This window comes from Nesoenas mayeri (assembly GCF_963082525.1).
Source record: "Nesoenas mayeri genome assembly, chromosome: 7".
NCBI lineage: Eukaryota > Metazoa > Chordata > Aves > Columbiformes > Columbidae > Nesoenas > Nesoenas mayeri.
In genome coordinates, this window is record NC_137551.1 from 14,040,676 (window position 1) to 14,054,864 (window position 14,189).

At 36.7% G+C, this 14,189-nt stretch overlaps 1 protein-coding gene across 2 annotated transcripts in view; it reads left to right on the top strand.

Moving 5' to 3' along the window:
• NRG3 (neuregulin 3) overlaps positions 1-14,189 on the top strand; it is a gene marked incomplete at its 3' end in the record, with an annotated part of 399,953 nt that overhangs the window by 286,629 nt on the left and 99,135 nt on the right. For both annotated transcript variants that reach the window (XM_080348152.1, XM_080348153.1), the window contains exon 3: positions 8,381-8,454. In XM_080348152.1, the coding sequence (XP_080204278.1) occupies positions 8,381-8,454 (74 nt within the window). The remainder of the gene's footprint in view (positions 1-8,380; positions 8,455-14,189) is intronic.

The following is a 14,189-nucleotide window of genomic DNA, read 5'->3' on the forward strand; positions in this document are numbered from 1 at the left end:
GAATGCTTTCAAATTAAAAAAAATGGTCTGTTGTTGAGGGGAAGGAAATGATTATTAGTTCAGGTGTTGCCATATGTCAGGGCAGCTTGAATGGCTTTACTAACAGCTCTTATTAATCTTTTATTTCATTTTTTTATCTACCTTTTGTGAAAGACAAAGAAGGAAAACCAGGCAGATCAGGAGAGGAATGATAATTCGGTAGTTCCTGCATAACTTCAGATGAGGCATTTAAGACAAATCCACATAACTCCTTTTTAAATGCTAAAAGCTTCATTTGGTTCAATTGTTCCTACAGAGGATTTAGAGAATTCTTATTTTATTAAAATATCTCCATTTAGTTTCTTCAAGGCTAATGAATCCTGGAACACTGGAGTCAACAAATTAGTTGAAAGTTGTATTATCTAAATCTGGGCAATGACTTGGGGTTTTTTATCTGCAACCTTTAGTCTCTGATTTGCACCAAGAGCAGAGTAGTACTTCCCTATTTCAGAGAAGTGCACTGACAATTCACATCCTGAAAAATTATAATCAATGATAAGTGTGATTTCTAAAAAGTCTGATTCCATTTCTCTATTGATGTTACTGTGTTTCAGCTAGCCCGGTTCTAGGACAAAATATACAGAAAAAAACTTTTCTTACCCTTCTTTGGCTGCCTCTTCAATATAATTTCCTTTGTGGTTACTTGTTCTATTCATTTTTAACAACTGCAACTTTTTAAAAGAAAATTGACAGAAAAGTTATTTTTTTTCTTAAGGTTTATATTGTCCATCCGTAAGATTTATACTATTTTTTTTACACAGTAGTCAACCTTATTTATTTAAAAAAATAAAAGACAGATATATGTCTTAATTCAATCACATAATAGATTACAAGGTCTTCAATAACTAAAGTATGTTCAAACCCTGATATGAATCATAGAATGTCCTGAGTTGGAAGACACCCGCAAGGATCATCGAGTCCAACTCCTGTCCCTGAATATGCCAACTGCACACATCACACTATGTGTCTGAGAGTGTTGTCCAGTCTCTTCTTGAATCCTACCAGGCTGGGGGCTGTGACACCTCCCTGGGGAGCTTTATTTATACAGTAAGTTGCTTCTTTGTTGTGGAGATTATTTTAGGAAAACAAAAATCTGAAAGAAAAAAGGAGAAAAAAAAGGCAATGGGGAGTGAGTGTCCTGAGTAAGTGTTCTGGCCTTCCCACCTGAAGGGATTCATGTTTGTGTTCAAGAAATACTGTGTCTTTACCCAACGCTTTGAGTCCCCAGTTTTGTTCTTATGCCATGTTTTCATTTTAATTTAATTTAGTTTATTTTATCTGTTTATATTGACTTTAGTTTTAGTTAGTAGGTTATATTTTGTGTATAACATCAACCATAGGGGCTAGAACTTTATGCAAGGAGTGCCTGAGAGTCTGCTGGTCACAGAGTTGCGCTTATTGCTGCAGTTATAAATCCACAATGTTTTAAAGACCCACCTATCTAAACACACCTTTTAATGACTGGTTCTGTTTACACTTTTTTGCAGAAAAGGTATCATTTTTTTTCTTCTTGGTGCTAAAAGCCTCTGGCTGTTTGCATTTGAGGTTACTAAGGACAGTCAAAAATTCATGTTTGCTTTTTCTGATTTCCATACTGATGTGCCTGTAAATACTGGGTAACTAAATGGTTTGGCTAGTGAAATTGCTTTGTTAAAGTGGTATAAGGCAGTAGAGGCTACTGGATTTTTGTGGTCATATATGACTTAAATGATTGCATTATGGATTTTAATTACCACAATCAAGAGCTGAAGGCTGTGTTAGATAGCAAACCCATATGAATGGATCTCACCTGTGCGTTTTAAAAGTCTGATCATGAAAGAGCTACAGTTTGTCATCTTTGGACAAGGAAGAAGGACAGAGCCTGGCAGTGAGAAGCATATCTTAAAAACTGATTCTCTGTAATAGGCTGGAGTGCAATGAGGTCAATGTGCTATACCACTCATGGAAATGATTGAGGACAAACTGCATTATTTTCATCTTGCTTTAAAGTTGGATGTTTCATTTCAAGAAGAATTTGAGCTTTATTCAATTATATATCACAGTATGTGTGAGATCGGAAGTGACCTCAGAAGATCATCTAGTCCAATTCCCCTGCCAGAGCAGGAACGCCTAGGTGAGGTCACACAGGAACATGTCCAGGGAGGTTTTGAATGTCTCCAGGGAAGGAGACTCCACAACCTCCCTGGGCAAACTGTTCCAGTGCTCCGTCACCCTCACTGAGAAGAAGTTTCTTCTCAAATTTAAGTGGAATCTCTTGTGTTCCAGCTTGAACCCATTACCCCTTGTCCTATCATTGTTTGCCACCGAGAAGAGCCTGGCTGCATCCTCATGGCACTCACCTTTTATATACTTATAGACATTAATAAGGTCCCCCTTTAGTCTCCTCTTCTCCAAACTATAGAGACTCCGCTCCCTCAGCCTTTCTTCATAAGGGAGATGCTCCACTCCCTTACTCATCTTTGTTGCCTTACACTGGACCCTCTCCAGCAGTTCCCTGTCCTCCTTGAACTGAGGGGCCAGAACTGGACACAATACTCCAGATATGGTCTCACCAGGACGGAGCAGAGGGGAAGGAGGACCTCTCTCGATCTACTAACCACTCCCCTTCTAATACACCCCAGGATGCCATTGGCCTTCCTGGCCACAAGGGCACAGTGCTGGCTCATGGTCATCCTGTTGTCCACCAGGACCCCCAGGCCCCTTTCCCCTACACTGCTTTCTGATAGGTCATTCCCCAGCCTATACTGGAACCTGGGGTTGTTCCTGCCCAGATGCAGGACTCTACACTTTCCCTTGTTAAATTTCATCAGGTTATTCCCCACCCAACTCTCCAGCCCGTCCAGATCTCTGGATGGCAGCACAGCCTTCTGGCGTGTCAGCCACTCCTCCCAGCTTAGTGTCATCAGCAAACTTGCTGATAGTACACTCTATTCCCTCGTCTAAATCGTTAATGAATATATTGAATAATATTGGCCCCAGTACTGACCCCTGAGGCATTCCACTATATGTTAGAGTGTTAAATAGATCAAGGGAGGAATTAATGCAGGCAATTTCCCCTGTTGCTGTGGTAGGCTTTTATAAATGGTTTTGTCTTAGGGGCTGTCACCTCTCCTCCTGCTCTTCTTCCTGTCGGTGTCCCCAGCCCCACACACTTATGATGAGTGGATCACACACAGCAAAGGTCCAACACCCACAGTCACTCTCAATTAAGAAAAGCATTTTTTTTTTTTTTTTTAACAAATTGCTTATAAATTGTTGCATGATCCTTTTATGAAACAATATTGAAAAAGTCATATCAACCTGGAAAAGTCTTTCCATTGTGAAACTACAGAAACAGATTTGCAAAGAGAAAAATGTCACCTCTGCCATCACTGCTTGATATATGCCTTGTCTCCTGAGTCCTGCAATTTCTGGAAAACCTCCATTAGTTGATTTGTTTATGACATATTTCAGGTTAGATTGTGGGACAGCCCAACGGCATATACAAGATCACGGCTTGCTACTGTATCTTTATTGCATAACTGTCTCTCTAACCCAGGATAAAAGTGTATTGCATTCTCTGTGTGAAAATAAATACTTGATCAAAATGTATGGAACATTGGAATATTTCTGTATCACGATCTCTGATTCCTCTCTTAGAGATTAAATAAGGTGTGCGGTATGTACTCTTATTGACATCTGATCCTCAGTACAATAGCTGTAGTGGTGTCATGAGAAAATTATTTGTAACTGATCCAGTGAAATTATGAGATGGATCATTCTAATTAATAGTGGTTTTGAGATTATAATTTTGTAACTTTTACAAGTAGGAGGAAACGTTGGTCTGGATACACTGCAAAAATTAACTTTCATTTTTCATAGGTCCGATTAATTCCATCTTTCAAATTGGATTACTCCTGTTTATGCGGCTAGGTTTATAGAAGTTCATCTTTTGGACACCGCGCCATTAAGGCATTTCTGTTAAATGTCACAAATCACTTTTGGCCTAGAATATGCTTACTCTCCTGATGTACAGTATTACAGCTTTGTCTTCTGGAGTAGCCTGTCACTGAGTTTCCAAATGTCATTTTCAAAATTTCCATTTCAGAGAAACTCATGTATCTTGTGGTTGCCAAATTCTGGACCTTGTGCAGAGAAACTATTTTATGCATTCTTCTTCACATGGTCAAAAGCAATGTGATCACCACACTTAGGAAAAAAAAATAACTCTTCCCATTTCAAATGGATGAGCAGTATCATAGGGAAGGAGGAAAAAGATAGCGATTCACAGCACTATCATCATTATTGTCTTTGCACTTGGCTGGTCTTTCTCTCTCTCCTGCCTTCTGTTCATTACTATGCCTTGAGAACGAGAATACTTCAGTTTAATAAGGATATGGAGCACTACATGAAAGTATTTGAGGAAAATGTAAACTCTGATGGTGACTTCTTGGACATAAACTTTATATGTCCTTCCCTAACTCTTCTAATTAGGTTCTTTGTAATATATTCCCTTTCTCCTGCTGGCTTTAGATATATTTTATTCTTGAGCTTCGTTTAGCATGCAATTTGCTACCCCTTCACCCCATTCACTTTACTTGTTACTAGTGTGTCCCATCTGAAATCTAGGGATTTGGGGTGTTGTGTTATTCCTACATGCAATGCAAACATATATTTGAAATTTCCCTTGGCTCTGCAAGATTTGAATACCCAAACCACAGTTCTGAGAAATGTCCACAGAAAGTGTCTGTGGTCTCTTTGACTAGAATATACAACTATTCATACTATTTAATATTGACAATGGGGACAAAAGGCTTGAGTAAATATACTCTGCTTACTTTTTAATACTTAAGTAAAAATATGCTCAAGTATAAAGAGGAAAAATTTCTCAGCAAGAATGAGAAATGTGTTTCAGTGTCTGTATTTTCACACAAAGGGTGTTGTGAGTGACTGAGGGAAGTGCAATGCAAAATGCAGTTTGTCTTTGACCTTAAAAAATATTATCTAGAGAATGTACATTATCATTGAATGATGCGAAAAACACATGATAATATAATTTTAGTTGAATTCAGCATATGTCATTTAAAGTTGTACTGTTTACAAGCATTTTAGCTGTAGATTAGCTTTACCTGTGATTCTATTTTGATAGCATTTGATAAGGAGGATTTAAATAATTCCATTCATACAGTCTTGATGACATTTTTGGTCTAGAGCTTAGACAGATACAGTTATTTTGGTGAAAATCTGAATGCAAAATAGAGAATTCTGTTTTCATATTAACTTTGCAAGGAGGCTGTAATTTACACTATTTATAGAGCCCTTCACCAGGGTCTGCACCGAAGCGTGTGCCTGAGCTTGCCCATTCAGTGCAGTGCTTCAGCATAGCTGTGATTTCTGGTGCTGAATGGAACTCAGACCATCCTTTCCACCCTTTGCTGCAGGGGATCCCACATATAGATGAGAGCTTTCAGTTCACAGCAAGTAATATCTTCTCCTAGTTTCATTTTCTTTTTCTTTTTTTTTTTTTTTTTTTTAAGGCATACCTAATAAGCATTTGCTTGTCATATAATCGTGATCATTTTTGAAACAGTTGGCTGCATCAAACCATTTCTCAAGTTTTCCTTGATTACTCACAGGATTTTTTTCAATACATCTATAAGTATAAATGTGATCATTCACACCACATATGGCAATATTAAATGACCTCAGTTGGACTTCCCTGAACTTCTGTATGTGACATAACAATGCTGTTTTAATAGGATTTTGTGTCAAGTTACTTGTTGGTTTTGTTTTGTTTTGTTTTCTTTAGAAGTATGATGCCAATTAGCAGCCTGTGTGCGTGTCAGGTATTGTGGGCACGACTATCAGATCTGTCCATTTAGGCCGGGTGACAGATACTTTAGCAAAGACAGGATGCCTCAACATGATCAGGTTTTATCATATTGTAACATTGTAACTGTCGAATATATATTCTACAAGATATCAATTTCACCTGACTTAACTACAAAGGTTTGAACTTAGGTCTGATATCGGCAGGTCTGTTATTGTTAATATTTGGTGCCTAATGGATTTCAAAAATCATTGTTAATGAAACTAGAAGACTTATTTTTTTATCTTTGGTGAAAAAGAATACAATTTAAAAAACAATTTATGTGTGGCCATAGTAGTTGCTATCTTAGTGTAGGACTATGTTATTGCATTAAAACATTATATATATTTTTTGATATATCAGCCATCTCTATACTAAATTTTGAAAGGAACAAAAATAAATGCCTCTTGTGGCATGTTCATTGAAGTGTTCTAGTAAGTGAAAATGTTACTTTAGACTCATCCAGGTCACTCAATCAGCTGATTACTATATGTTCCAGTTTCACAGTGATGGAGAAAAGCAGCACTTATATGTATGATAAAGTCAGGATAAAAATAATGGTTTGATATGGCAGTCAATACATTTTAAGAGAAGAAATCCATTTCCATCATTATCTCCAGACTTCATAGCATAGCTGTGGCAGCATGCAACTCAGTCCAGTACCAGGGATACCAAGTTTTACAAGGGAGAAATTGTAAATCGAAGTGACTCTGTGATATATTCTGTTCTAGTCCATTCCCCAAAGTCAGGAGGAGAAAGACATGAAAAAACATGAAACGCATGGTCTTGTACTAGGGTGATACTTTACCAGTTACAGGGATCTCCCACGAGACTGTTTTTGAGGCCACCAACTTTACAGCATCTGCTGTTTTTGCAGCTGCTAAAATGTAATACTTGTAGCATCGCTCTGCCTGCTCCTGGCTGATGGATGTTCACACATGCTCATGAGCATTCGGTACAGCTCTTCCACTCCATGACTCTCAATCTTCACACATAGCAAGAAGTTTTCATTTGTGGAACTAGGCTATGTGATGAACTCATTTATGTCTTGCAGACCAGCAGTTTAGTGGAGAGTTTTAGGTCTCTAATGGAAAATTTTAACTGAATGTTCAGTATTAAAAACAAACAAACAAACCCACAAACAAAAAAAACCCTGAAGATTTTTTTGCCCCTTGACTGATAACTTGTGACCACTGCAATTGGATCTGAATTCAGTTTATCCCAGTCAGTCATTTTATAGATAGGTGAGTACTGGTAAGAAGCTGACCTTCAAAGTAACACTCAGTATCCATCAGGGAGAAAGGTCAAAAGGGAGATTTGGAAATAAAATCTCTATGTCCTTTTAAAAATCTTTTTCTTGCTGTGGGTTTTTACTAATTTTTTTTGTTCTGATGGGAAATGTTATAATTTACATATTTGCTCACAAATGTGCTAAGTAAACCCTGAATCAATGCTAGTGAGATGCACTTCTCACTGAAGCATTAATTTATTAAACCAAAAGTATTTTAAAAGGCAACTTCTAGAAGACACCTGAGTAGAAACATTGTGAGGGAGCAGATGACTTCTGCTCCTGACATGATCACATCATTCAAGCTGCAGTTGTCAGTCCTAACGAAGGTTGTGATGCTGATTTGAGCATATTGTTTATATGATGTGCAAGAGCTTTGGGAGATAAGGAGGCCCTGTTGCTATCATTTATAATTAAAGTGTCCATCACTTTTCTCTGAAAAACTGCTTGGCAAATAAATAATTAAAGGTCTGATTCTGATACACTTAGTTGAAATGAGAGAGACTTCTGAGAACAGTCCAAATGAAGTAAATGGATTCTTTCAAAGCAAGGTTTTGCAATAAATAATATCATTAGAGTCTCAGCGAAAGCCAGGGTATTTTTGTTAACGCAGGAGGGTATTCTGGTTTATGTGCTTTAAAATCAAATCCTACAGACATCTAAGACTGTCCACTTGCAAACAATGTCTGATGTTGTCTATTATGCCTAAACATGTTATCTTTTAAGCATAGTAGAAACTAGTCTTAAAATGAATGAAAGAATTTAAGAAAAGTGTTTCCTGCTTATTCAAACAGCCAAAGATAAACAAGTTGTTAATCTGATGGTTTGTACAGTACAGAAGCTTTAGAACGCTTTGTGTTACTTAATAAGTATATTTTATTATAAATATGTCTATTTTATAGAGGACTTTTCTTTGGTTGTTTCACTGTATTTATATTTAAAAGAAGGTTTATGCTTAGATGATATTTCTTTTCTTAGTTTTTAAAATAATCAAAAAGTTTTGACAGAAATATTTTGAAATACATATGATTTTAATGCTGCCATTGTGTTTCAGTTATAACCTTGCTTTCATAATAGTTGAAATAACTGTAAATATGCAAGTCCCTCACAGTGCTGGCAGGGAGAATTTCAGTTGATTTTGCTGCCTTGAAATTAACCTTTTACTACCGCATGCGTATGTTTGTCATTTATCCCCTTTTTCTCAGGTGCAAAGAGGGCTACCAAGGAGTCCGCTGTGACCAATTTTTGCCGAAAACCGACTCAATCTTGTCAGATCCAAGTACGTCAAATGTTTTTCTTATATTTTTAATCCATGCTGGAGGCTATTCTTGCTGTGCGAGATGACCCTTTGCCTATTGTCAGAAAGCATATTACGGAGCACTGCAGTTGCGTGCAGAGAACAGTGTTGCTTTTGTCGACAGGATAAAAGCACATCCTCCAGTCTCTGTTCATATAAAACTGCAGCAGGGCAGCCTGGCAGAGGAGTTGCTGCCTTATGATTTGGAGTAATACTCTCCCTGCTTAAAGCCAAAATATTCATGCTTCTCTACTTTTGACTCAAGAACAAATACAATTACATCATTTAAAAGGAAACCAAGTATAGGCTGCAAAGTGGTTCCTTCAAAAGAACATAAATTCATATTGCCTGGGACTGCAGAGATTATAATCTCCTTGGAAATATGTGATGTCAGTTTATACAAAACTTTTTTTTTTTTTTTTTAATGTTTTTGTCACTTCTACAAGTGCAATTGCTCTATACTTGCAGATTGAAGTGTACTTTCAGGTAGTAATGTGGAGTCAGAGTAACTTTCTGTTACACTGTTCAGTATATGCCAGAGTACCAACTCCATGTATGTTCTTCTACTCCACTACTGCACTTTTTATATCCTGTTGAATAATACAACTATGTCCAAAACACTATCCAAGATTAATTTCTTGGAAGAGAATCCATTTACTAATTAATGTTGTTTATCTTAAGTTTTTAAATGAAATGACATAAAACAAAGGGTCATATCTAATCTCTCGTTTTTATTCTTATACCTGGAAAGTGTAGCATGTTAAGTCTTCTGGGTTTGGGTGCTCTTTAAAATTTGATTTGTTTTGTTTGTGTTTTTTGAAGAATAATGCTTGTTCTTCTGTCTTTTTTTTTTTTTTTTGTGATTTCTGTTTATGTTCTTGTGCTTTTCCATGTGAAAACCTGTTGTTTTGTAGTTCGTTATGTTATACAGCTCCCATGAGAAATTGCTTTGTGTTTTATTTAGTGTTTCCTTTTGCTTGACCTTTAATGGTGCAGAGCCTATAAGGAACTGGGAGATTTTATCTATGGCAAGTTGTATGTGCATGTGTCAACAAAAAGTTGTGTATATTTCAAGGAAGAAGATACTTTATACCCTAAAAGCGGGGGAAAGGACAATCAACAGCAGGACAGGGTGGTACCTATCTGATTTGTTTTTAACAAGGGACTCTACTTTCTCAGGAGTAGAGATGAAATTCCTAGAACTACAATACGAAGCTCAGAAAAGACTCAGTTATTAAGCTGCATCTAACAAGACCAAAAGTCCTACAGTGTTTACATACTGCAGACAATATTATTGTTTCTTTGCAAGGTTGTGTTGGTTGCACAGATTTGTTTCTCTTGGGAAATACCCTGCTTGAGTTCTGACTGCATTGTTTCTGTAATATTGTTCAACCACCTGATCTTGCTCAGTAAACCAAAATGTCCTTTTTACACCTGGTGACTACAAAGTTTTATTTCACCTTATTGAGGCTTTCTTTCAAAATTTTGTTATTCAGAGTGTGTAAGAGCCGGGCACCTTGGCTTGATGTTGGCATAGATCCACTGGACACACCTTTGGCCAAAGAAGGGCTCCTCTTCCAATATAAATAAAGAAGGTTAATGTGGGAGTTAAGTACTTTCCTAGTCTGTTTTGAAATTTAACTTACATTTGACCCTCATCCGTATTCAAAAGAGTAGAAGCTTCTGTTCAGGTACATTTCTGTGTGTTGGCATAGTGTGATATATCTTTGTGTATGTACACGCATATGCACATGTTCTAAGTATGCCTCACCTGAAAGGGAGATATTAAAAATTTTCTGTTGCAGCTGGGCAGTGGCAACAGGAACATTTTGCTCAGGAGTTAAATCAGTATGTATTTATCTTCATTCTGAAGAAGAAAAAACAAATACCATGCTGATAATTAGCACTCAGCAGGAGGAATATTTGCTCTTTGCATAATCTGAGTAGTGTAAAAAGTATTTGACACAGTGGTCAAATGCAATATGATAATCTCTGAAGTCTCTGGTGTTACTTTGCAAAATGTTAGTTTTGTGGTTGAATGCATGTTTGGATTAGGAAGAGAACTGCTGAAGGACACTAAGGATTGAATTTTGAGGTGGCTTGAGGAATAAGTGATTTTTTTCAAAATGCAAGGCTTAATTTCCAAAAGTTGAACACTGAGATGAGTGTTCTTGTGTCTGGGCTGCACTTAGCCAGCACTGGCTGGTGTCAGTCAAGCTTTATAAGCAAGTCCAGCTTATTTGAGTTTTGTGGGATTGCTTAACCTTCTTGATAGCAAATGTATTCAGAAGTGATACTGGTGGATCTGATACCAGTTTTCAGCTAATTTGAAGTTTGTGTGCATGAAACAATACATTTTTAATCTTACCTTGTCTGTGATAGTGCAGGTTACATTTTCAGAACTTTCACTTGTCCTTCAATAGGAAGTGAATCTGAACCACTGTCACTTGTAAAAGAGCAACAATATTGTCTTAAAATTGTTAGTTATTTATGCACAAAAGAGGATTTTTTGTTTGTGCGTTTTTGTTTGAGGGGCTTTTTTGTTGTTGTTTTGATTTGGGGTTTTTTGTGTGTGTGTTTTTGTATGTTTGCTTGGGGTTTTTTGTTTGATTGGGTTTTCTTAATAGCCCTCTAAACCAAATCAAGTTTGTTCAGCATGGCTATTATCTGAGGTTGCATAGTGACAAATAATGTGTTACAGCTCTGCATTATTTTGAACAGTATCAGGCCAAACCCAGCTTCTTACCTCATTTTGGGTGTATGTGAGGCAGGTCTTGACTTTACATCACAGATATGAATACAAATTATGTAATACTTAATACAGATTAATGTATTTTAAGTCATGTACATGTAGTTTAATTAAACTAAATGGTTAGGATATTTAAGATTCTGTTTTCAGGAAACCTGTTGAAACTACCTTATGGTGTTTCAGAGTTCCTGAATTGGCATCCATGGCCTCTTGCAGTCAGATCTGCCTCATGCTACCTTCCTTCAGCTAAAAGTTAGAATCAAATTCATAAGAAAACATATGTAGGACACACATAGAGCAATGTCAAAGCACTCTAAACACAGGCCCTTTTATTGGACCTTCAAGCATTGTGGTTGTTAACAGCTTCCACTTCCCTTAATTTCTCCATTCTTAACCAGGTTTTCTCGATATAAATGAAAGAAGTTTAAAAAAAAAATAAAAAAATGAAAAGGCACAAAACAAACCAACTCAAAGATAAGTAGTTTGAGTAGTTGTTTTTTGATCTTGGAATATGGGAGAAACCTGCCTAAACCATGGGAGCCACGAGGAACTTACCAAAATTAATAACATCACCAAGAAGGGAAAAGGCTGCATGACAATGCAACCTGTGATTACAGTCACTGTTAAGCAGAGGGAATCTGTTGACCCTGCTAATACTCGGCAGTGCAAGTCCCTGAACTCTCTCACAGTCACAGTCCACTTCATCTGTGGAGGAAATATAAATACTAATAGAATAAAGACAAAAGAAATAGTAGTTGCATGCTGGAAGGTAAGGATAGGAGTATATTTGAAACACCGCTTCAGCTTTCTCCATCTAGGTCAATTTCTCTATAACTGCTCTTCATAGCAATGATAGAACACTTACACTTTCAACATTGTAAATACAGCTTTAATATAACTTTATGTACAAGTCATTTTTCAGGCCTGTGTAGCCCTGTGTGTATCTACAGGATTGAGAACTTAAACACAGCATAAATCATAAGAATGTACTCATGTACTATCCTTTCTAGTGTTCTGGAGTAGACATGCCTGGCCTAAAGAGTCTTGAAAGGTAAGTTGTATGTAGGCTGTGGATATGTCTTTTGGCCAGTTTTTACACTGAGGCAAAGCATAATCTTTGACTTTTTTTGTGCAGATATTGCAAAGTGCTGAACAAGGCATTGAGAATGGTTTTGTCACATTACCCCTTTTTCACCAAATTGTTGAAATCCACCTTCAACTATTTTGTTCTTAACTTAGTATTGAAAGCTACTTTCCTACACAAAAAGTGTATTTCAGTTTTAAGGTGTACAGTATTAATTTTATATTTTTCATATTAACAATCAAACTGTTCCATTTGACCTCAGAAGCTTAAGTGAAGAGGAATACCCTTTCAAATATTGGGAATGTTATCCCTTCCTTTTTCAAAACAAGTGCATTATTTTCTAAAAGATGAAAAATACGGTGGAAAGCTTACAGGTCATTAGACCATGCTCCTGCTGTTGCAGTCAGCCCCATCACGTAATTCCTTCTGTAAGCCGATCAGACTTCATCTGTAAACCACTTACAGTCAGCATGAACTAGCCACTAGAAATAAGTTTTGTTTATCATCCTGCTCTGAGGGTTTCAAGTCTTTTCAGCTTCCACACACAAAAATTATGCACAGCCAAAAGAATATAATTGCCAATTATATTCTTTGTTAAAATGCATACTTTGATTCTTCGTTGATATATTTTTCTGTCAGTTTCCACCATGTTACCCTTTCGGTCTGTTAAGCTATTTTTTTTTGCAAATGTTAAAGTCTTATTCCTTAGACCTAGCTACAGCTTGTGGTCTTACAATACTTAAACCTGTGACAGCACAGCACACATCATGTTTCTTTTGGACTCTCATCAAAGAGAAACCTGCAAGTATCATGTCTGGAATCTACAGTTACTTGTTCTTAGATCACCCCTTTATTTAGCATAGGATCAAAATCCCTCTCCAGGAAGACTGAGGCTGTAAATAAATAAACCAACTCCAGATAGTTTAAAAATGAAAAAAAGTTTTTCTAGAAATGTATTCAAAGCTTCAAGACCCACACTTCACCTCCTTCTCCAAAACTGTCAGGTTTTGTATTTGTGAGATCATAGGATAATTTAGGTTGAAAAGAAGTCTGGACTTCTCTAGAGAACTTGGGAAGTTCAGCCTCCTACTTTCAGCAGATCTGGCTTTAAAGTTTTTGCTATCTGCACTGGACACCGCAAAGGTAGTTTGTAAGGAGATTGTTATTAAATAGAGGAAGAAGCACATCACATATGTGAAATATCTATAGAACAGATTTTCAAATAATTTTAATAAATAAAATCATTGAAACTGTTGAGAGTCTTACTGAATGATTGAGAACCTGGATATTTTTTTTTGTCAACTTCACTTAACCTATCTGAATTTGTAAGCATTCCTCTTGAATTAGTTGTTTCTTCTTTTTCTGATTTCTAGAAGGCATAGGAGAAAATAAGATTTTGCTGTTGGAAAGACTTAGAATGTTGTATGTAGGTAGGGGCAGATATGAGCAGAAGAGAATTTAGGGAAAACAGGACTGACTAGCTAGCCAGAGGTGGACATCTGAGTTTTGTGGAGGGCAAGTCCTTCTAAAACAGATTTAACATGGAGCTTTGTTAACCTAAGAGCCGTTGAAATCTGGATCTAAATCTGAATGTTGTGGCTTAACTTTGTCTCAAAAATAAAAAGTTTTTAAACCCTTCTGCAGTAATTATGCCTTCTGTTTAAGGCTATTTTGTATTCAAAACAAGCACATGGAGGGGAGTGGCTGTGGACCAAGTTTCTTTTGTAGAAATTGTCCTATCAACCTAATTGTAGAGAGGAGCTCTAAATCAATTGTGTGTGCACAGAATAGAAATTATTATGGTTGCTCTACGATATTAAGCTTTTACAAAAATTACATAATCAAAATGTGATATTTTATTGCCTTTAAAATTAAATTTTAAGA